Source organism: Pseudochaenichthys georgianus, chromosome 4 (assembly GCF_902827115.2).
Source record: "Pseudochaenichthys georgianus chromosome 4, fPseGeo1.2, whole genome shotgun sequence".
Lineage (NCBI taxonomy): Eukaryota > Metazoa > Chordata > Actinopteri > Perciformes > Channichthyidae > Pseudochaenichthys > Pseudochaenichthys georgianus.
In genome coordinates this window covers 2,616,408-2,641,407 of record NC_047506.1, presented here as the reverse complement: position 1 = coordinate 2,641,407, position 25,000 = coordinate 2,616,408, and the positions used below count along the sequence as shown (strand labels likewise).

The following is a 25,000-nucleotide window of genomic DNA, read 5'->3' as shown; positions in this document are numbered from 1 at the left end:
TTGCGCGTATTACACTGAGGTCACATAGCTGGTTCGTAATTTGGTCAAAAGCAACAAGTCCATTGCCGCCTTCTTGAACATGTCTTCAAGTTTTGCCGTTGACCCCTAAAACCTCTGCTTCAGCGCCAAAGATCTCTCCTGTTAGATATGTGTATGCCCGTCTTTGTGTATATTGCCCATTTTCTTCACATGTGCATTAACAATGTTTAGTTGTTGTTTTTCCACTTTTGTGCCAGCCGCAATAAAAACGTCTTCCTTAATACGCCTCGCCGTGAATGCACAGACCAGACTCTATAGCAGGGAGAATCCGTTTACAGTCCGAATAAATGGAAACATTTTCTCACGTACAGCTCTTCCGATTAATGCCTAGATAACATCAGGGTTGTAAAGCGTGAAGTGTGTGAAAGGGGCCATAGATATACAAAAACTCAGATGGGGAGATTACAGAGACAAGTGTAGACGAATCGTTTCCTGTTCAAGGGTGGATTCTCTTTTTGGTTCGTGATATACTCACTTCTGTAGCCCTAGTGATAAAGCTAAACGTGTCTTCTATTTGTGGATGTCTTAGGTGCTACTGCAGGCCAATGGCTTTTTATGCTTCTTGTGCTTTTTCACATTAAATACAAGATATTCTCAGGTCTTAATAATAACATCAACAATGGCTGCATTGAAACTTAAAACATGTGCAGGAAGCAGAGCTTGTTTATTTGATCAAAGCACCCACATTAGGTGGAGCTAGCTTTAAATCTAATGGGTTACACTTGAGGATTTTCTCCGCCATACCATGTCAAAATGTCTGTGTACAAGGTTTCGGCATAGCAAACCCTCAGTGTAGTATTTCAGATGTTTGTTAAACTCTTGCCAGTTTTACTCTCAGCCCTTCCAAGTGCCCCAGAGAACCGAGAGTTCACCCGTTTCTTATTGAACACAAAGCTGCGTGGGTTGCGTACTGAATGACAATTCAACATGAGGAATCCATGTAATTCAAGATTTACCTCACATGTTCCCAGAATGCACACATGGGTGTTTGCGCTGTACCGCAACAAATTGTCTGTGAATGATTTGTGTGGGCATTATAGACCTTGGCCTGTATTGACTGGTTTGTTTCCTAGCGACTCTTGGCTCAGCTTCACTCGATGATCGGAAATAACAGATCAGGAGAATTTGCATTTACAATCTCCTCCGCCATAATAACCCCGTTTCATTAAACACACACACGCATGCACCTCTCTCCCCGTGTGATGGCTGCTAACACCTGCAACCTTTCGCCCACTGCCCAAAATGCTCTCCGCGTCTTTCACCCTGCCCTCTGTTGTTCACACTTCCACAGACCAAAGAGGCGCTCTTGAGCCCATTAGTTCTGCTATGTCAGACCCTGCAGGCTTTTTACAAGTTCAACTGCCGTCATGCTGGTGCCAGGGCTCCTGTGACAGGCATGTCTCATTGTTCCCAGATTGGGAAGGCTAGATGAAGCACATGGTGAGATATGAGCGCGGGCTGTACCTGATATACGACGAAGGAAAGAAAGAGGGGGCTGTGATGCAAAGTGACTTCTGGGTGGAGAGCTGCTTTGGTCTTTTGTCCACTTCCCTTGCGAACACACGTGCATACGGTGGTTTCAAAAGCTTTGTGCCATTTCATGCACAGATGAAAAATGAATTGAAAAACATCGTAGTTGTGCTGCTGCCCCATTCAAAGGGAAGATGTGGTGGTTTAGCACCGGAAAGTCCCAAAATGGATTAGGAAGGACCAGGTCAGAACCGGAGTAGTGACAAAAAAAGTTGGCATTTATTAACCAAATATATACAGATCAAACTAAATCAAACTGAAGGAAAAGAACAACAAACAAAAGAAAGCGACAACCTGCCAACTCAGGGTCAGCTCTAGAACAAATCGAATGGGGGGGCAATCATTGTATTTAGTATCCTATCCATGTGAACATGTTTTAGATGGGGGTGGACCTAACCTCCTCTAGGGGGGTCCGGGGGCATGCTCCCCTGGGAAGATTATTTTTTTTAAATATTGAAGTTAAAAGCATCAATCTGCTGCACTTTCAAAGCAAAATTAAGAGATCTATGGAAACACCTCTCAACACCCATATGAACTGTAAACAGATGGACTTTTTCTTTATGGATATTTTACTAATCACTCCCCTTTTAAACTCTACTCTTGTGTTACTGTCCTATAGTATTTCATACCCGTTTTTCATTTATGCTCTTATTGTTTTATAACCTAATTATAATGATCATATAAAGGTGTTCCTCGCAAATACTTTTTTACATAAATGGTGACCAAACCGTTTGAGACCCACTGAAATAACTTACACTAAAGTTAACTATCTAAACACTGAGAGAGTCCTTACCTCACCGAGCTGACGTTATAAGAGCCTCTCAGTCTGACAGGAGAGGACTCTCCTCCACCTTGGTATAGAAACAGCTCTTTATATCCGTTAGCATAGCTAGCTAACCAGATGCTAACAACAACATTCCACGTTACCGCTCGCGCACTCACAAAATGCGCTCGTGCCACGCACACACAGAGCCGAGCTTGAATGAAACACAGAGACCCAGCAGTACTTGTACTGTACTATATCATATTATTTTCGATGGCTTACTGTATAATCAGTGTATCAGATGAACAGATCGCCACTGGGCTTTCATCTAAACACACAGCCACGTAATGATAACAAAACAAAGGTCGGGGGTCATTGGTCAAGCAACACACCAATCAGAGAGCAGCAGTGAGCACACCTCAGGCTGTGTTTTATATTTGTATTCTTTATTTCTGATTTATTTCACACAAAAAACTTTTAGTGGAAACGTTTTCACTTATATGATTAAAAAAAAAACGGCAAAGTGACAAGGCTTGCCCGCCCTGCGTTGGGGGGGCATGGCCCGCAAATGACCCCCCATGACGCCGACCCTGTGCCTGCTCCCCAGTCCAAAAACACAGCCCCAGGAAGTGTGTCGGACAATTAAGCAAATATTCATAGTGGCCAAACGGTGGTACTACAACCTCCGTGAAGTCATTAACCTCAGAAATAGTTTTTCCATTGACTAACATTGGGAAAGAGATGTCTGTGAAGCTTTTTAGCTAAAGAAACAAGATAAAGCCCTTACTTAAAACATTATGGTCTAAAAGCTGTAAAAGGCACTAAAAGCCCAAATTCGTATTTATTTTCCCTCTCTATTAATTTGCCTGAAAATAGGGTGGCAAATAGTTGGTGGGGCTTGATTCAAGATTCAAGGCTTATTGTCATAGCTACACTGTAGTTATGTCGATGAAAATCTCCTCCAACAGTGCAACACAATAAAACAGATAAAATAGTGCAAGTAAATACAATAAAATAGAATAGAATATAGTGCCATAAGAGTCTATACAAGTGATACATCATTTGTAAGTTGCAGACATGAATGTTATGTATGTTCGTAGTTCATGTAATGAAAACTGTGCTCTGCATGCTCTATGACCCAAGCCCGGGATGACCCTGATCTATTTTTGCTTTATTTGCCACCAAGCAACTCTCATAGAGGGGCCTGCCTCCCACACTACATCCAGTTCTCTTTATACATCCATGCTTAGAGCAATGATACACTTCCTGATTCCTTCTGTTTTAACACAAGCTTAAAAGATTCTAAAGTGCAGTTGAAATGTTGAGCGTTATATGTGTTTTCGAAAAGGTGGTTGCTGAAAAGTGGCTCAGTGAGACTAAACTAAATGTCAGTACGCCAAATACAAATGGCCTTTAGCTTAGTGTTGATGAGGCGAAGTCATTTACACGTTGCAATTGTTTTGTTCAGAGCAAATTGTTAGAGTTTACCCCTAAAGGAGTTCATTTAAGCTTCATCAAATCAGAAAAGCTTCCTCATTTGAACATATCGTGTAAGCATCACAAAATGTTGTTTTCCGAAACCTAATGTAAACATCATATTGGATTTTGTTGAGGGAACCGCTGCTATTTTAACTTTTTTTATTTTACTTTTCCATACTTCATCCCAGCACCATTCTCCAGGGCAAACTACACCCAGCATCTAAATCTAACAGAATAACGAACATACCATTAAATACAAAATCTCTAAATGATGTCTGACTTCTTAATCTAGCCATTGGCATCCATCCATACCAACGAACACAACACCTATTATATAATTGAATTCACAGCTACCCATCTAATTATTAAAAGCTACAACATCAGATCAGGAGAAGGCTTTAAAACTTGTTATCCACCAAAACCAAACAACTTTACAGCTGCAACATTTCTGTTAATGGGTTTCATCTTAAAGCGGCATAGATCGTGTCCAAGAAGTAAACAGGAAGAGCTGTGAGTCGGTCAGAATATAGTTGTGATAAACACCCATACGTGCTGGTCATAAATGTCTCCTGCTGATTTTCACAGTTTCCGTGTTCGTTATGTCCGCAGCCGTAAATCTAAATCCCTGCGTGACACCAAATCATACTAACAAATAACGATAGAACACCATCTGCTGTGACATGCAGTTATGTTAACTCCAGAGCACGGGGACACACTATCAATTACATCCATCAAACTTATTTAAAACAGATGCAGAAATATGGTCACAACCTCATGTTCCCTCCACATGTGTCCATGCTACTGTCACAAAGGCTCAAGGAAAATGTTTAAATCCGTTTTTATTTGGTCCTCGTTGTCCCGCACGTGGAACCGGACATTCCTCCGCTGCTTCATGGCCGCCAGACTCCAGGGAAAGCTTTTACCTGCGGACAGCATACATGTACACAACAAGAACAACTTTAAAAAAATCATAGAACATTCTTTCAGATTAATCGTGGGGGAAACTTCTGTAGCAACGAGAGTCAGGACTCAGAGAGGCACGAGGAGCGCTGACGGTTTATTTGAAGTTACGGCCGGAGCATTTATAAGACATGTGGTGCGTCACGAGTTGACACAGCGGCTGCCAAACCAATTCTGAAGACCTCTTTCGGCACCTCGAGGTTTTAACTAGTTCGGAGTGTAATAATCAACATTCTTCATCAGTGAGACGAAACAAATATGGACCTTGAATCTAACGAGAGCTCTCGTCCGTAGGAAAGAATGGGCGCCAGGGAGCCTTCGTCCCTGAACAGTAAACGACCTCATGGCGGCTTGTGCTCGGTCACAGACTGGCAGCAACAATGCGCCCAAGCTGCTCCTCCTTAAGAGATAGCAGCAATACCCAAGGCCGTAGACCTAGGCCGTGAGAAAGGAGACAGTGAGAGGAGAACATGATGAACTGTGTCGAAGGTTGAATACCTAAGCAGATTATTCACTAACATAATGATTGTCAATGGGCTTCAAAGAAAACATTTCTAGTTGTACTGGTTATGATGAACAGAATTAGAATCAGAATACCTTTATCTATCTACCTTTAACATTTGATTTCATAAGAGGTGCTCCTTTTCATGTTAAATAAACTAAACTTAAATTAAATAAAATCCAAATATTTGTATAAATATAGAGAATTTAAGTAAAAATGTGCACAGTGTATTACAGTACAATGCATAACAACAATGCATCTGAACAAATATGTATATTAAAATATATAAAGCGGAGTATTACAAATTAATTGTATATTTCCCCCACCCTGCTGTTTTTGTCTTTTGGCTGACTATTTATCAAATTTGTTTAGTGAATAGATAAATAATATATCATGAAAAATCATTTAAAGGTACATTTTAGGCCCATTTTGTAAAAAATACATGAGAGAGACAGAACTCTTACGTATCATAAAACAATTATTTTGCACATAAATTAAGGTATTAACAATCATCCTACATCCAGAAAGAGTTCCACGATGTGTTATGTAATTACTGTAAAGCAATCCTGTTCCTTAACAGATAGCTCAAACGCCTTTATTTTTGCGGCATTGAAAATAAAATACACATTTTATTACTTAGTACTTTATTGATCCCAACTTGGGAGATTGTTGTGTTGCAGCATCTTTCAAAGACATGGCACTGTACATGTAATTAAAAGACTAGAAATAAACAAGAAAGTTTTTGTGTGTGTGTCTTTCAGCACGATGAGGGCTCAAACTGCGGGAACCTGGGCTCCAGCGGCGGTAAAGGCCGGTTCCTGATGTTCCCTCATGCCACGGACGAGGTGCGTGAAAACAACGAGAAGTTGTCGCCCTGCAGCGTCAAACACATCGTCAAGGTCCTGAAGCTGAAGAAGGACGACTGCTTCGTGGGTGAGGATGGGAGAAAAGACATCAGACGGTGTCCACCTGCATGTTCATGCTCAGTGAGAGGCCAAATATTTACACCGTGCCTCACTCACTGTAAATAATTACAACTAGTGCGTGTGTGTTTACTTGTGTGTGTTTATCTGCACGTGTGTTCTTCACGGCCAGTCAGTGATCAGCCCATCTGTGGAAACCAGATTGTGGAGGAAGGCGAGGAGTGTGATGTCGGTCACAGCGACACAGACCTCTGCTGCTTCAGCGCCAAACAGCCTGCGGGGGTGCAGTGCCGTCTGAAGGAGGGGAGGGTCTGCAGGTACAGCTGGGTGTGCTCCAAGGAGGGGGATCTACTTTAAAGAGTCCTCTCCTGCTGGTGTTCAGGTGTATATCAGTATGTAGTGTCTCTACTTTAAAGAGTCCTCTCCTGCTGATGTTCAGGTGTATATCAGTATGTAGAGTCTCTACTTTAAAGAGTCCTCTCCTGCTGATGTTCAGGTGTATATCAGTACGTAGTGTCTCTACTTTAAAGAGTCCTCTCCTGATGATGTTCAGGTGTATATCAGTATGTAGTGTCTCTACTTTAAAGAGTCCTCTCCTGCTGATGTTCAGGTGTATATCAGTATGTAGTGTCTCTACTTTAAAGAGTTCTCTCCTGATGATGTTCAGGTGTATATCAGTGTGTAGTGTCTCTAGTTTAAAGAGTCCTCTCCTGCTGATGTTCAGGTGTATATCAGTATGTAGTGTCTCTACTTTAAAGAGTCCTCTCCTGCTGATGTTCAGGTGTATATCAGTATGTAATGTCTCCATGCTTTAATGTTCAAAAAGCTCTTTATTTTTCTCATACTGTCTGTGCTGCAGCACCTCTTTTCACCCTCCGTCTGAAACCAGAGCCCAGTCTGCTCTGATTGGTTAGCTGGCCGGCTCTGTTGTGAATGATCAACCACTTAGGCTAAGGGGTGGGATGTCTATATCACGTACAATGTGTTGGAGCGCTAGCCAATAGAAGAGTGAGTGTTACATAGTGATGTCATTATGTTACGGAGGTGAACAAAGGAGTCCAATGGAGGCGTTTCAGCTCTGATTATAATCCCGTACTTGGTTACTGTCTGACACTGGGTGTATCACACGAGGATAGGGTGCATGTAGACTTATTCTAACGGCCCGTCTACACTACAGGCATCAACAAATCTTGAAGCTGGGCGTGTCTGAGGCTTGGCGATTTCTCGCGCCCAAGACGACCAACAACCAATCAGGAATCTCCCGCCCGCGGCATACAAAGCAACAGCAATGTTAAAACGAAGTAAACTGGATATAAACTCCCCAAACAGGCGAAAACCTACCAGTTTCCCCCACTGTCTCTGCCACCTCCCTCCATGCCTGGTTCCTCCGGTTTGTATCCCGGTAAATAGTCTGGTCGTAAAGAACCGGGTGATTTGCTACCGTAATTTCTCGTTTGGAATATGAGGAAATGAACTGCGGTCTGGTTCTCCCAGCTTACACGCGGTTTGATTGGCTAGCGCTTGTACTGTCAGATTTGCAAAAACGGGATTTGATTGGCTGACGCTTCCAGCTCAGCTTCAACAGTTGAACATTGCTCAACTTTTGAATCCTGAAAATCCTGGAAATCCTGGAAATCTTCGCTTCGCTCCCCCACAATGCAGTTCGGCGAAAAGCGAGGCAAAGTGACGTCATCCCCATTCAAAGTGAATGGGGAGAGAAGCGTTGGAAGATTTTTTTAAAGCTGCTGTGTGGACGGGCCGTTACAGTATATTGACGTATAGGTTGTAGTTTGTTTATTTCTCACTTACATCACTTTTTTTGGCACACCACACTCACCTAAACTATTCTGTTGATGTTGAGTCTTGGAGTTGTTTTGCTTTTATGTGGCTTCATCTCTCCCCAGGACTTATTGTGTGTGATAAGATGAGACAAGATAGTACTTTATTCATTCCAATTTGGGACATTGTTATGCTTCCAGCCCGAGTCAGGGCCTGTGCTGCGGTCAGGACTGTGAGCTGAGGCCTGAGGGTCAGACCTGCGACGAGGAGACGGACTGTCAGAAAGACGCTCTGTGTTCGGGCCTCTCCCCGCTCTGCCCCGAGCCCAGCAGCAAGGAGAACCTCACCGTGTGCAGCGAGGGCACCAGAGTGTGTGTGAACGGGGTGGGTGAGGCATGGACACACACCACATCTAAATAGCTTCAACTACATTGCCTAATCAGCTTATGTTTTATTTATGTATTCATTTATTTAACAGGGACATTAATTAATGAGTTAGCTAAGAGGCTTTGTTCACCTGTAGTCCTGGACAGATTCTGTAAGTCAACCTAAAGACGCATTTCATGATAAACAATTAAATACAATCAAATAAAAACATGCAACATACATTACTGGATTACTAGCTTAAGTGTGCAAGTAAGCTAGTTTTATTTTTTGACACTGCAAACAATCTCAGTATCCGGTCCATTGAGTTGCTTTTATGCAGTTTTAATATCTGGGATGTTTTTAAATGTCCGTTTTGTAGCATTAAGACAACATAACGAAAAGACAAAAGCTGAAAGAGGACATATTATGGTCATTTTAGGTTCATAATAGAATGTTGGGCTTGTACTAGAACAGGTAAACATGCTGTAATGTTAACAAATGTTTTTCTCACACTGTCTATCTCAATATCCCTCTGGCTGCAAGGCTCCATCTTTGCGCCTGTCTCTTAAATCACCCAAGCGAAGATCTGACAAGCTTTAAAAGGTAGATCTCAAAACCTGTATCGAGACATATTATATATATTCTCATGTGACATATAAAGGTTGGTAGACACTCCAGCAACTAACAATTATGATAAGCCACAATTAAAGTAAAACGTATTTCAGATTTTGTCATAAACCACATTTCAATTTGTGTATAACTAACTTCATTTTCATAAAACAACCGTGTCAGAAATCAATGGAAAAGATGGCTGCCGGGAACAGTCGTAGTAAATTCCAAGTTTAATCGCCTGCACTCACAGAAGTGTTGCAGTCGTGTTAAATATGATTTGTAAAGCAAGAGCAACTTTAACAGCAGCTGTAACGGTTCCAATCACTGATCCTGTGTGTAGTCAGAGGTGGACATTACAATTCAACAAAAAGGCAATAAAACACTGCATTTAGGTTCATATAAAGTCACTTTTAATGACGACTACGAGCCTTGGCTTGTTATGATAATCTTTGCTTCGAAAATATCTATTGCATAAAGAAGTTCCAGACTCTCGTATTGTTATTCAGCTAAACTGAAGTGTTTATTGTTCATAAATCAAATAACATGACGTCATAAGTCCTCCTGATTCATCCAGATGTTTCTGCGTCTAATCCGTGTGCTCAGAATCCCATTTATTTGTGAACATTACAACACAGCGTTACTAAGAAAATATCTGGTCTAATCGATGGCACCTCTGGAGAACAGTGTGTGACTTGACCATATTTTCGTAATTGTTAATCGCCCTGTGATGAAACACTGTTCAGTGCAGGAGAGGAATTTATCCCAGATGTGGATGTTGTTCTGAGAATATCACTCTCCCAAGGTGTAGGACATATCTGGGAACATGTTGAAACACTTTAATAATGGAAGGAAAAGGATCCAAAAGTGTTCAAGCTAATCGTAAATTATTTCTGAACGCTCGAATCCTTCCTAGAAAACAGGAAATCAGATCCCTTACAAATAAACAAGATTTTTGGTCACTTCTTCAAAACCCCTCAGACAACATGTATGTTTTCAGGCTTTGAAGACAAATGAAATGTTTAAAGCCACATGGGTTTAAAATGACTCACATTAAAAAAAATGTCTAGAATGTGTCCCAAAGTCTAAACACACATGTGTCATGTCATTAGTTAGACGCTTTTATCCAAGGTGACTTACATACATTCAGTAAGGCAAGGCAAGTTTATTTATATAGCACTTTTCAACGCAAGGCAATTCAAAGTGCTTTACAAAAAATAAATAAAAATGAAAGACATTAAGCATTAAAAAAGAAAAGCTAATAAAATAAACATTAAGGAAAAATACATGGATACAAGTTACAGTGCAGTTTAAGATATGAATAGTTCAATTAAAAGCAGCGACAAAAAGAAAAGTCTTCAGCCTGGATTTAAAAGTAGTCAGAGTTGCAGCGGACTACTGGAGTACTGTGGACAATCCCCACAGGAGCAATCTGGGGTGAAGTGTCTTGCCCAGGGACACAACGACATGCTGACTGCAGTGGGACTCGAACTTGCTACCCCCTGATTCGAAGTCCAGCACTCTATCCACTGAGCCACATTTAACCTCAGGAAACATATTTCATGTTCATTTCAAATAAATACAGAATTTTCTACAATAAGAAAATGTCCATGAATGCGGTTTTGTTACATATAATGTCGTTAAGTGAAGGAAGAAAAAACAAAAGTGTGGGATTTTAGAATTGCAAACCAACACACTGCAGGGAAGGGAAACCCCAAAAAGCAGAATGGGGCCTCTTTAAAAGCCGGGTAGTAAAAGTTATTGTTAGGCAATCATAACTGTTGTTGCCCTGATCCAAGAATCCACTTTAGTAATCCTATTTTTGCAATATTCACTCCAGCTTGGTTTCAGAATGCACCATCAATCAGAAAAGTTCATTTAAAAAAAAAAAACAGAGTTTCTACCTGAATCAGGTGAACATCAAGTAAAGGACGGATCATAATGCCCATGTGTGTTCAATTCTCTACCTCTCTTAAGCCCTGAGGAGGGAGGTGTTGTCCCTCACTGATTGGCCAAAATGCACCAGGTATCAAAGAATAAGGGACCACCACACATTTGTATATGTTCCATGTATTTGATCCACTATTCAAGGTATCAATTGGATATACCAGAGAGAATATCATATCTGCACTGAAACGTGACTTTATTATAATAATCTGGTTACCTGGCTCTCTGCATCACAAGACATTTCAAGAGCCTGATATTAGATTGGTGTATCATCTAGACCAGGTGTGTCCAAACTACGGCCCGGGGGCCAAATGCGGCCCGCGGACCATTTTGAATCGGCCCTCAGCAAATTCAAAAGTATAATGGAATACGGCGCTCAAATGAAACTTGTGCTTTTCTTATATTCTACTTCTTAAATATAAATGTACAAATGAATTCTTCAGTAGTATTCATGTGTTAATAACACCACTTTTCAAATACATTCAGTCAATTAAAGTTGGAAACATGTTCTAACATATCTTACTTGATAAGAAAAAAGCCCGATGACTTATTTCCATAACAAGCTTGAAATACACCCTTCATATTTCTCCTTTTTATAATCAATCTGAGGCTTCTGTTTTAATGGATGTGCTGCCAACACTCACAAGCATCACTTACCTACATTTGATTGATTGTGCTAACTTACAACTGAACTTATGAGGCGATATATCACTAGAGCACATGTGTCAAACTCAAGGCCCGGGGGCCAAATCAGGCCCTTGGTGGATTTAATTTCGGCCCGCAGGATAATGTTTGATTTCTATTAGATCTGGCCCGCCGGTATATAGCACGCACACCTTCCCTCCACCCTGAGGGTCTCTTCCGCTCAGAGCCTGAGCCCAAACATTGATGACCTTGCACCCGAGATGAGATGCCAAGTATCTGAACTAGCATCACAGAGCAGCACACTGAGTTCAATGGATGTTTCCTTCTGTACTTTCTCTCTCACGACAACAGGGCATGTTTGGTTTTTTCTTTGAGGGGAATAGTTTTGTTGAAGCTGTTGTTGGCCTGTGGGGAAATGTAATCATAAGAAATGACTCGGAAAAAGCTGCAGATAGAGCCATAAGAAATGAATGCAACTGATTATTTAATGTTTAATGCTGTTTTCATAGGCAATAATTTAAGCTGTGTTAGTTCAGGTTGAATATGTGCAATAAATTCATTTCAATAAGTTCTGCAATAAACATTGAACCAGTCCGGCCCTCGACGAGTACCCATTTTTTTTATTTTGGCCCATTGTGTGCGTTTGACACGCCTGCTCTAGTGAGTGGCCTAGCCTTCCGTACATTTTTCTGTATGTGGCCCTCTGGAAAAAAGTTTAGACACCCCTGATCTAAACAAAAAACAAAGCACTTTAACTTTATAAGCTATATCTTCATGATTGTTATAAAGGTTTTAATCGGGTTGAACATAATTTCCTCCGCTTTATGGACAGCCAGGGATGTTTAAAGTGTTTTTCTTAATGATCTGCTCCTCTCTGCAGGTCTGTGCCGAGTCAGTGTGTGTGAAGCACCGCCTGCAGCAGTGCGACTGTCCGGGAGACTCCATGAAGGAGAAATGCCACATGTGCTGCCAGCAGCCCGGTAACTACTGCCTGTTCTCCACTGAGGAATGTGTTTACCCTTTGTGTCCCAACACGTCAGCCTGTGTCAGTCTGTACTGAGGTCACACGGCTGGTTTCCATTAGATGACCTCAAACTATCACAAGACAACATCTGACACGATGGTTTGGGTACAGCGTGTGAGATGTTTGATAAAGGTCACCTATTGTGCAAAATCCACTTCTTCATGTCTCTTCTACATCACCAGACCCTCCTTCCACCCACACACTAACCTCCTTTCCCCCTCTCTCTCCAAGTGAGGTTCTTCTTACCCTCATTACCTCTGCCCGCCCTACCACCTGTCCTCTGGACCCTATCCCTTCAAACCTCCTTCAGACTATCGCTCCTGATATTCTACCGTTTCTCACCGATTTCATCAACACTTCTCTAACTTCTGGTCACTTTCCAAACAGTCTCAAGGAGGCGAGAGTAAACCCTCTCCTAAAGAAACCCACTCTCAACCCGTCTGATGTTATAAACTACAGGCCTGTCTCTCTCCTCCCGTTCCTGTCTAAAACACTTGAACGCGCTGTCTTTAGACAACTCTCCTGCTATCTCCATCAGAAGAACCTTCTGGATCCGCACCAGTCTGGTTTCAGGGCAGGACACTCCACAGAAACTGCCCTCCTTGCTGTCACTGAGGAACTGCACACTGCCAAAGCAGCCTCCCTCTCCTCTGTCCTCATCCTGTTGGACCTGTCTGCTGCATTCGACACGGTGAATCATCAGATCCTCCTTCGCACTCTCCAAGAACTTGGAGTTTCAGGCTCTGCACTTTCCCTCCTCCCCTCATACCTCAAAGACCGCACCTACAGGGTAACTTGGAGAGGGTCGGAGTCCGACCCTTGTCAATTAACTACAGGGGTCCCTCAGGGCTCTGTTCTTGGTCCCCTCCTCTTCTCTCTGTACACAAACTCGCTCGGATCTGTCATTAGCCCGCATGGTTTTTCATACCACTGCTACGCTGACGACACCCAATTAATTCTGTCCTTTCCCCGCTCAGAGACCCAGGTCGTCGCACGCATCTCTGCTTGTCTAGCTGACATCTCTCAGTGGATGTCTGCTCATCACCTCAAGCTCAACCTTGACAAAACTGAACTGTTTTTCCTTCCGGGAAAAGATTGTCCCACTCTTGACCTAACAATCAACATCGGCCCCTCTGTTGTTTCCCCGACTCAGACTGCAAGGAATCTGGGTGTGATCCTAGATAACAACCTGTCCTTCACTGCAAACATCGCTGCTACAACCCGCTGCTGCAGATACACGCTTTACAACATCAGGAGGATGCGTCCCCAGCTGACCCAGAAAGCGACGCAGGTTCTGGTCCAGGCTCTCGTCATCTCACGCCTAGACTACTGCAACTCCCTCCTGGCTGGTCTACCTGCATGTGCCATCAGACCTCTGCAGCTCATCCAGAATGCAGCGGCTCGCCTGATCTTCAACCTTCCTAAATTCTCCCACACCACTCCGCTCCTCCGCTCCCTCCACTGGCTTCCGGTAACTGCTAGAATCCACTTCAAGACACTGGTGCTTGCGTACCATGCTGCGAATGGATCTGGCCCTTCCTACATCCAGGACATGGTTAAACCGTACACCCCAGCACGTGCACTCCGCTCTGCATCAGCCAAACGGCTCGCTGCACCCTCGCTGCGAGGGGGACCCAAGTTCCCATCAGCTGAAACACGTGGGTTTGCTATCCTGACTCCAAGATGGTGGAATAAGCTCCCCATTGACATCAGGACAGCAGATAGCTTACACACCTTCCGGCGCAGACTGAAAACTCATCTCTTTCGACTCCACCTCGAGCGATAGAATGCTAACAAAGCACTTATATACTAATAAAGGACTGGCTTATCTACAGCCAGTTGAGTAGCACTTGAAATGCTTGGCTCTATGAAACCTGATGTACTTTATGATTCTGTGTTCTTCAAGGTTGTGTCTTCCTGGTCGAATGTACTTATTGTAAGTCGCTTTGGATAAAAGCGTCAGCTAAATGTAATGTAATCAACATGTAGATCTGTGTAAAGAGATTCTGAAAGTTTCAGGAACAAAGATTCTCTCTCTTTTTGTCGTTTTTATAGAAATGGATCAGGACAAAAAGAGAGAGAATCTTTGTTCCTGAAACTTTCAGAATCTCTTTCCACAGAGGGGACACATGTTGATGAAGAAGAGACATGAAGAAGAGGGACACATGTTGATGAGAGAGACATGAAGAGAGGGGACACATGTTGATGTAGAAGAGACAGGAAGAAGAGGGGACACATGTTGATGTAGAAGAGACATGAAGAAGAGGGGACACATGTTGATGTAGAAGAGACATGAAGAAGAGGGGACACATGTTGATGTAGAAGAGACATGAAGAAGAGGGGACACATGTTGATGTAGAAGAGACATGAAGAAGAGGGGACACATGTTGATGTAGAAGAGACATGAAGAAGAGGGGACACGTGTTGATGTAGAAAAGAGACATGGAGAAGAGGGGACACAGTGTTGATGTAGAAGAGACATGAAGAAGAGGGGACACATGTTGATATAGAGAGACATGAAGAAGAGGGGACACATGTTGATGTAGAAGAGACATGAAGAAGAGGGGACACATGTTGATGTAGAAGAGACATGGAGAAGAGGGGACACATGTTGATGTAGAAGAGACATGGAAAAGAGGGGACACGTGTTGATTTTGCATAATAGGTGACCTTTAAGTGTAAATCTAATGGTATTCTCTCCGCGGCAGATAAGCCTGAGACGTGTGCGAGCACCACCTCCTCCGTGCTGTCCCATCTCTTCCAGAAAAAGGCGCTGGCGTTGGTGGGAGGGGCTCCGTGCTCCGAGAGTCGAGGATACTGCGACAAATTCCACTTTTGTCGCCTTCTGGATGCAGATGGACCAATCGCACGACTCAAAAACTCCTTCCTCAATTTAGATGACTTCGATGACATGGCAGAGTGGATGAAGGTGACGTTTTTATGTAAAGTTAATATAATGTTGTTATGCAAAGGAAAGGCAAGTTTATTTATATAGCACTTTTCAACACAAGGCAATTCAACGTGCTTTACAAAAATGAAAGACATTAAGAAAATGGCATTTAAAATCAGTCATTAAAAATAAAAGATAATAAAATAAACATAAAAATACATGGATAAAAGTTACAGTGCAGTTTAAAATGTGAATAGTTCAATTAAAAGCAGCGACAAAAAGAAAAGTCTTCAGCCTGGATTTAAAAGTAGTCAGAGACAGGTTTTGTATATATCTGAGTCCTGTAATATATTGATGAAAAGCAGTATAATAGGAGACCTTTAATTGGTTCCTGGTCATCTACGGCCACGTTTCCACATCAATGATATACTTTGTTAAGACGCAGCAGATGTTTTCTTGAGGTCGGATCTGCTCAGAGTTTATTAAACTGCCTGATGTTCAGCTGCCGTCGATGTTTCAGTCGTAGAGCTGCCTTTGAGTTTAGTCCTTCGTGACAGCATGGAGAATCAGGAATGCCCATTTGGGTCAAAGAGCGCCTCAAAGATCATGTTTCCGTTTCAGTGGAGACACAAATTACCCCTCACTTCAAGAACCATTGTGTTGTTTTACCACCGGCAGCACGGCATGCTGCTGACTCGCTTTCTGATATACAGAGCTGCAAAGTAAAGCAACCAATCAGGGAGTAGAGGAGGGTTTATTTCAAAATATGTGATGAGTTTTTGATACGGCAAAGTTCAATGTAGAAAGTGTGCATGGGAAATAAAGGGAAAACGTATATTTCATATGAGTTTTGAAAAGCAGTATATCGGTTCATAAAAGGTAGGTTCATCAAATTGATACGAATAATTGTATTGGAAAGTTGTTGCAATTTCATTTTCATTTTGCTGCTTATTATTTACCAGTTTTACATGTGGGTCAACTTTGCAAGGTTAACGGTACGTCCACACAGCAGCTTTAGGCGAATCTTCCACCGCTTCCAACGCTTCTCTGCCCATTGACTTTGAATGGGGATGACGTCACTTTGCCTCGCTTTTCGCCGAACTGCATTGTGGGGGAGCGAAGCGAAGATTTCCACGATGTCCAGGATCTCCAGGATTCAAAAGTTGAGCAATGTTCAACTTTTGAAGCTGAGCTGGAAGCGTCAGCCAATCAAACACGTTTATGCAAATCTGACAGTAGAAGCGCGAGCCAATCAAACCGCGTGTAAGCAGGGAGAACCAGACCGCAGTTCATTTCCTCATTTTCCAAACGAGAAATTACGGTAGCAAATCACCCGGTTCTTTACGACCAGAACTATTAACGGGATACAAACCAGAGGAACCAGGCATGGAGGGAGGTGGCAGAGACAGTGGGGGAAACTGGTAGGTTTTCGCCTGTTTGGGGAGTTTATATATATATATATATATATTGCTCGCATAAAATCCCCGGGGTTTTTTGCTTTGTATGTCGGGGGCGGGAGATTCATGTGATTGGTCGCAAAAAATCCCCAAGCTTTCAGACACGCCCAGCTCCAAGATCTTCAAGATGTTTGAAAAGCTGCTGTGTGGACGTACCCTAATAGAAATGACTGTGTATTCAAATTGGTCTTTTTAATTACAGCATCAATGATTCGTCAATTGATCAATAAATCAATTAGATTTAGAGATTGGTTCATTCAGGGATTCAGGGATTAATAGAGGTCCATCTTATCTTATGTCAATTTAAACAGTGTGTTGTATTTCCCGTTGGTGAGAACGTCAACTTCGAGATAATGTAGGAGGCTGATATTTTAAGTCCATTGCTAAACATGTCTCTGACTAGCTGACAAATGCCTGGAAACAGTCAGCAGTAATCAGTGGCGGCGCCAGAGTCTCTTTGTTGGGTAATCTGTGGCAGGGCTAACCCATACAGTGGTGGGGCTCAAGTCAGTCACGCTATATCGCCCCCCTTGACAGTGAAACGCCACGCGTGAGGTTTAGATTATTTCCCTGTCTCAATCAGAATGGAACTGTATGAAATAAAACGGCACATTTGTCTTGTAGTAAGTACAAAGGGATCACTGTGAACTGTGGTCGTACACGTTGAAGATCCAATGGGGATACTGAATAGCGGTTCCGATTGATCTCAATCAGTAAGGCGTGACGCAGACCCAACGTTGCGTTGCTCTGATTGGCTGTAGGTCTGTTCAAATTGCATTCTGAGGCATTTTGATCTGACCGCGGCCGCGCTGATATTATAACGCCAGAGAATTTCCACACCTTTAGTGTATAAAACTCCCCCACTACTTGGACTATTCCTTGCACCCCTCTAGCATAAGCCCGAATGGTCTCAACCATATTGCGTCAGTAACGTGCGCTTGTTGCTACAGCAGGATCAGTTTGTGTGTTGTGGACACGACCCGTATATTTTCGTAAGCCGTGTTCTCAACATTTAGCATTTTGCTTATTATTTAATTTAATTTGCTTACTTTAACTTCGTTTTTCATGGTGGGGCTAAGCCATGTCTTGGTATGGCTGTAGCCTACCCCAGCCATACCCTCTGGCAGTACTCCAAACTCAAAAGCAGTATTTGTATCTCCCTCTGCAGGCTCAATGGTGGGCCATCCTGCTGGGGATCCTCTCTCTGTCCGCAGTGATGGGCTGCACCGTCTGCCTCTGCGGCCGCAAGCTGAACACCAGGGACCACCTGGAGTGACCTGGGAACATGAATATGTATCTTCATGCACACATTCATCATGCTCAATCGTCTGGGGATTCTGAAGTGTCTCGGTCACATGGAAAGACTTTGCTCCAGTAGCAGGGAGTGATCTGCAGGCGACAGAGTGAACACCTGCTGATCACCCCTCATGCCGTTTTGTTAACTGATACCTTTGTACGTCATTAGGCGTCTGCCATTCACTTTTCCACCTGTCACTTGTCTGTTCACATACCCACACGTCACTGATGGATGTGTCTTGGAAAATGTCTGTTACTGTGGGTCAGTCTGCCCCCTTTTTCAGCCACATGGCATCTAACAGCCACAGCAGTTTAAATCCACAGCAGTTTAAATCCACGTGTCCCTCATAGACTGACGGCACTGCAGCGTCCTTGCTCTTGTATGTGTTGTGCTAATTTCAGCTTTCCATTACAGTGATACCTTTAGCCTGAATGCTTTCGTTTGCATTCCATGTTTACACAGCTAATAAAACAACATGTTTGCCATCCCAAAGCTGTTATTATCCTTTCATGATTCACAGTGATGATAAGAGACTCATTTATTGTACTTTAATACAGTTTGAATGTACTTTCACTTAATTCGAATATTAATAATTAATATCATTTTAAGCAGCTTAAACTTCTACTAAATGTTGGTTCAAAGGAGACATGTGGTACTTTTGTTTTGCATGGCTATAAATTACTTTTTTTTGTCACTATGTGATGTCTAACCAATCAGAGCAGACTGGGCTCTGGTTTCAGACAGAGGGTGAAAAGAGGTGCTGCAGCACAGGCAGTATGAGAAAAATAAAGAGCTTTTTGAACATTAAAGCATGCATGGTGACATGTCACAGTAGAGACACTACATACTGATATACACCTGAACATTAGCAGGAGAGGACTCTTTAAAGTAGAGACACTACATACTGATATACACCTGAACATCAGCAGGAGAGGACTCTTTAAAGTAGAGACACTACATACTGAGATACACCAGAACATCAGCAGGAGAGGACTCTTTAAAGTAGAGGCACTACATACTGATATACACCTGAACATCAGCAGGAGAGAACTCTTTAAAGTAGAGACACTACATACTGATATACACCTGAACATCAGCAGGAGAGGACTCTTTAAAGTAGAGACACTACATACTGATATACACCTGGACATCAGCAGGAGAGGACTCTTTAAAGTAGAGACACTACATACTGATATACACCTGGACATCAGCAGGAGAGGACTCTTTAAAGTAGAGACACTACATACTGATATACACCTGAACATCAGCAGGAGAGGACTCTTTAAAGTAGAGACACTACATACTGATATACACCTGAACATTAGCAGGAGAGGACTCTTTAAAGTAGAGACACTACATACTGATATACACCTGAACATCAGCAGGAGATGACTCTTTAAAGTAGAGACACTACATACTGAGATACACCAGAACATCAGCAGGAGAGGACTCTTTAAAGTAGAGGCACTACATACTGATATACACCTGGACATCAGCAGGAGAGGACTCTTTAAAGTAGAGACACTACATACTGATATACACCTGAACATCAGCAGGAGAGGACTCTTTAAAGTAGAGACACTACATACTGATATACACCTGAACATCAACAGGAGAGGACTCTTTAAAGTAGAGACACTACATACTGAGATACACCAGAACATCAGCAGGAGAGGACTCTTTAAAGTAGAGGCACTACATACTGATATACACCTGAACATCAGCAGGAGAGGACTCTTTAAAGTAGAGACACTACATACTGAGATACACCTGAACATCAGCAGGAGAGGACTCTTTAAAGTAGAGACACTACATACTGATATACACCTGAACATCAGCAGGAGAGGACTCTTTAAAGTAGAGACACTACATACTGATATACACCTGAACATCAGCAGGAGAGGACTCTTTAAAGTAGAGACACTACATACTGATATACACCTGAACATCAGCAGGAGAGGACTCTTTAAAGTAGAGACACTACATACTGATATACACCTGAACATCAGCAGGAGAGTACTCTTTAAAGTAGAGACACTACATACTGATATACACCTGGACATCAGCAGGAGAGGACTCTTTAAAGTAGAGACACTACATACTGATATACACCTGAACATCAGCAGGAGAGGACTCTTTAAAGTAGAGACACTACATACTGATATACACCTGGACATCAGCAGGAGAGGACTCTTTAAAGTAGAGGCACTACATACTGATATACACCTGAACATCAGCAGGAGAGGACTCTTTAAAGTAGAGACACTACATACTGATATACACCTGGACATCAGCAGGAGAGGACTCTTTAAAGTAGAGACACTACATACTGATATACACCTGAACATCAGCAGGAGAGGACTCTTTAAAGTAGAGACACTACATACTGATATACACCTGAACATCAGCAGGAGAGGACTCTTTAAAGTAGAGACACTACATACTGATATACACCTGAACATCAGCAGGAGATGACTCTTTAAAGTAGAGACACTACATACTGAGATACACCAGAACATCAGCAGGAGAGGACTCTTTAAAGTAGAGGCACTACATACTGATATACACCTGGACATCAGCAGGAGAGGACTCTTTAAAGTAGAGACACTACATACTGATATACACCTGAACATCAGCAGGAGAGGACTCTTTAAAGTAGAGACACTACATACTGATATACACCTGAACATCAACAGGAGAGGACTCTTTAAAGTAGAGACACTACATACTGAGATACACCAGAACATCAGCAGGAGAGGACTCTTTAAAGTAGAGGCACTACATACTGATATACACCTGAACATCAGCAGGAGAGGACTCTTTAAAGTAGAGACACTACATACTGAGATACACCTGAACATCAGCAGGAGAGGACTCTTTAAAGTAGAGACACTACATACTGATATACACCTGAACATCAGCAGGAGAGGACTCTTTAAAGTAGAGGCACTACATACTGATATACACCTGGACATCAGCAGGAGAGGACTCTTTAAAGTAGAGACACTACATACTGATATACACCTGAACATCAGCAGGAGAGGACTCTTTAAAGTAGAGACACTACATACTGAGATACACCAGAACATCAGCAGGAGAGGACTCTTTAAAGTAGAGGCACTACATACTGATATATACCTGAACATCAGCAGGAGAGGACTCTTTAAAGTAGAGACACTACATACTGATATACACCTGGATATCAGCAGGAGAGGACTCTTTAAAGTAGAGACACTACATACTGATATACACCTGAACATCAGCAGGAGAGGACTCTTTAAAGTAGAGACACTACATACTGATATACACCTGAAATGTATCTATTTATTTACCTTGTTGTGTGTTATGGTCTTGAACATGACTTAATTTTCTCTGGACTCCATCTTGATCTGGATCAATTGGACCTGGTTTTGAACTTGACTTGGACTAGGGTCTTGACCACAGCTTTGAACATTTGTTTCAGAACTTTTTTTCACATTTCCTACTCGAAAACTAACTGTAAAATAGTTAAAACGTCTAAATACATCAGGGTACATTTAACTGATGATACTCGTGTACTTTCACTAAGTTAAGATTTAAATTGTAGATCTTATTTACAGGTACTTCTTCCAACACCGATGATTTACTTCTCGTGACTGAAAAGCACATTTTAATGATGAATCAAAAGCTTCAAGGGTTTTTCTCCCCGTTATAATCTCTTGGCTCGTCCAAACACAACACACACACAATTTAACAATTGCCAGCACTTTTGTATCAGAAACGAATACCTTTCAATTGTTTGAAACAAATTGGAAAACACTGTTTGGTACTGATAACAAATAGGAAAATGAATAAAACAGCCTTGAGATGGTGAGCTGAGTGATAAAGAGGAGGAAGAGGATTACAAAAAAGGTTTATTATCATTTCCCGTTGATATAAATAACAGTCAGTGACCTCTTAGATTGCAGTTGTGGTTTATTAAAGAGTTGATATAGTACAGTGTATATTCACAATTATGCACAAACATTTTAGAAATGCACGTTTTACATATGAGATGTATCCAGTGATACAAATATACAAATGAAGCTCAGCGTAAGTTCAAACAGGAAGACGGTCTTTACTCTTCAATTACTATTCCCATGTAACTACTCTCTCCTCTCAATAAGTGATCGGGGGGCGTCACTCTCCAGCTTAACCAATCACTTCGCTCTATTCCCAAGAGCCTATCATAGCGCTCGGCCAAACCTTTTAAGCCTCCCCTCTCTGACAGCTGCCATTTCAGGTGACTCGACGCAACCCTGTCCCTCTGAATCCAGGGTCAAGCTAAGCCCCGCCCCTTCAGACCGACCCCAACTATCCATTCACCACCACCAGTGTCTTCTACCCCGGGGGATTTCATCGGATCGGTTCTCCCCTCCCGAATTATTCTTCCTGCACAACGGGGCCTAATCGCCATTACATTAATTTGTGTGTATTATGTATTCTTACATCAAAACCGTCTCTCCTGATTGAACTACCAGTGTTTCATACTTTAAACATCTATCGGTATTATGGTATTTACATAACTGTACAATAATCTTCCTCTGTTTTCAGTGCAAAAGAAAAACATTTCCATATGTGTAAAGAAGGTGGAAATAAAGTCACAATGATAACAGTACCGATCTCAAAGAGCCACGCTTTAGATATCGCTCACTAACAGGAAACGTTCAAATGAAAACAGCTTTAGTGAAGATTGTAAAAACCCACATGCACAGAAGAAACTGCAGTCAAACGAAATACAACAAAATAACACTATTCTTTTTAGGTAGCATCTTCGAAGTAACGTCTTGCAGAGGTGAAGCTGTGACAAAAGTGTTTAAAACAACTTTTGAATGTTGAGATAAATCAGTAAAAGGTCATAGAATAACAACAATAAAGCACACTGAGGTGGAAATCAGTAACTAAGTGAAGACAACATCTTGAGACAGTTTACAGTAAGGCACTCTGTTCCAGTCACATCCAGCGCTGTGAGCCACAGTGGTGAACGCTCTGAGTCACAGAATACATGAAGGTACATCAACTCGCATAAAACACCTTGAGAAATGCATCCGAAAGCTGCATTCACACGATACATGGAGAAATGCGTTTCTATAGCGATAGACTGAGTGTGTCAAACCAGAAGTTAGAACTATTTCAAATTTGACCTCGTTTACCACTGACTTCTCAATGCGCAACCAATCGGATAATATGTAGCGGCGGAGGTGGGAAGCAGTGGAGTACAAATACTTTGTTACTGTACTTAAGTACATTTCTCTGATATCAGTACTTCACTTATCTTTTACTTTTTACTTTCTACATGTTGAACCCAAATACCTGTACTTTCTACTTCTTACATGTTGAACTCAAATACCTGTACTTTCTACTTCTTACATGTTGAACCCAAATACCTGTACTTTCTACTTCTTACATGTTGAACCCAAATACCTGTACTTTCTACTTCTCACATTTTGAACCCAAATACCTGTACTTTCTACTTCTTACATGTTGAACTCAAATACCATGTACTTTCGTGGTCTTCTCTAAAGAAGAGGGACCAATGGAAACGTTGTCATGTTGCCGTTGTTCAGCATGGAAACATGCATTAGCTAACAATGACATTATTGTTCTATTAAAGTGGACCTATCATGCTATATTTGAAACATATATTGTAGGGCCATACCTATCCACAACATGTCTGATCACCCGTTGTAGCCATGCCTCATACTGCTCTTACCCCTCTTTTGCAGTCCTGTTAGAGAAATGCAGATAATAATAAATAAATAAATAAGAGGAGGCGGAGCTAATGCCTGATCAGAATTCTACCGGAGATAAAGTTAAATTCTGCTGTGATAAAACGCCATCCTGTTTAAACCACATCAAGGATTATTTCTGAAACAGTATGGAGCTCAAATGCTTTTCCTCTTGCGGGTTTATCACAAGGTGAGTTCCTTTTTTTATTTCCTGCTTTTTAAACACGTGCTCTCCAGTATAGGTTAGCTCTGAGTGTTAGCGAGGCTTGCTAATGTAAACAAAGACGTCCAAAACACGTCAGGCATTGTTTCTGATGGCAACTTTCTGTGGGTCCGCCGCCGATTTGACGTCAGTTCGGATGGAATCTGTATCCGCTCGTTGTACACCCGTTTTTAAAAGATTTGGGTACGGAGGAAAAGAGAGAGGGTTTTATTTGCTGACGCTGCGTGAGTCCCGGACGCACCGGGGACACATATTATATATATATATTTATATATGTATAAAAGACATGACAAAGTGCATTTTGCATGATAGGTCCCCTTTAATATAAAGGGAGGTCAGGTACTCTTTAAAACAGATGGTAGTTATGGGTACTTTTCACTTCAGTACATTTCGAAGCCTCTTTACTTTGACTTGAATAAAGAAGTTTAGTCAGAACAGAGTATTTTTAAACACAAGTATCTGTACTTCTACTTGAGTAAAGGATGTGTGTACTTTTGCCATCTCTGCATAGCGGTACAAGATAGCAAGAGAGTTAACGATAGAAATTAAACACCACTAGCTGTTTTTACTGTTAGGTAAACCTCAGAGCAAAGAGCGAATCATGTGAATGCAGCTTAATGGATATGTTCCCATCTGTTGGAGAAGAGTCTGCAGAGACGAGATTATAATCGTGATATTTAACTCATGGTATTTTACACATCAGTACCTCCAGAAATATTACAGCAAATCCTTCAGTCACATCTCTCCGTATACGAGAATCTCTTTGAACCAAAGCGTTTACTTTTTATAAAGTAAGTTACAGTTAAGTGTCATAAAAATA

At 41.9% G+C, this 25,000-nt stretch overlaps 1 protein-coding gene across 1 annotated transcript in view; it reads left to right on the top strand.

The window, feature by feature from the left end:
- LOC117445636 (disintegrin and metalloproteinase domain-containing protein 10) overlaps positions 1-19,019 on the top strand; it is a 54,356-nt gene extending 35,337 nt beyond the window's left edge. The window contains exons 10-15 of the mRNA XM_034081405.2: positions 6,035-6,206; positions 6,369-6,513; positions 8,176-8,359; positions 12,423-12,522; positions 15,275-15,495; positions 18,082-19,019. Coding sequence (XP_033937296.2) covers positions 6,035-6,206; positions 6,369-6,513; positions 8,176-8,359; positions 12,423-12,522; positions 15,275-15,495; positions 18,082-18,189 — 930 coding nt within the window. The 3' untranslated portion in view covers positions 18,190-19,019. The remainder of the gene's footprint in view (positions 1-6,034; positions 6,207-6,368; positions 6,514-8,175; positions 8,360-12,422; positions 12,523-15,274; positions 15,496-18,081) is intronic.
- Positions 19,020-25,000: the final 5,981 nt, after the last annotated feature.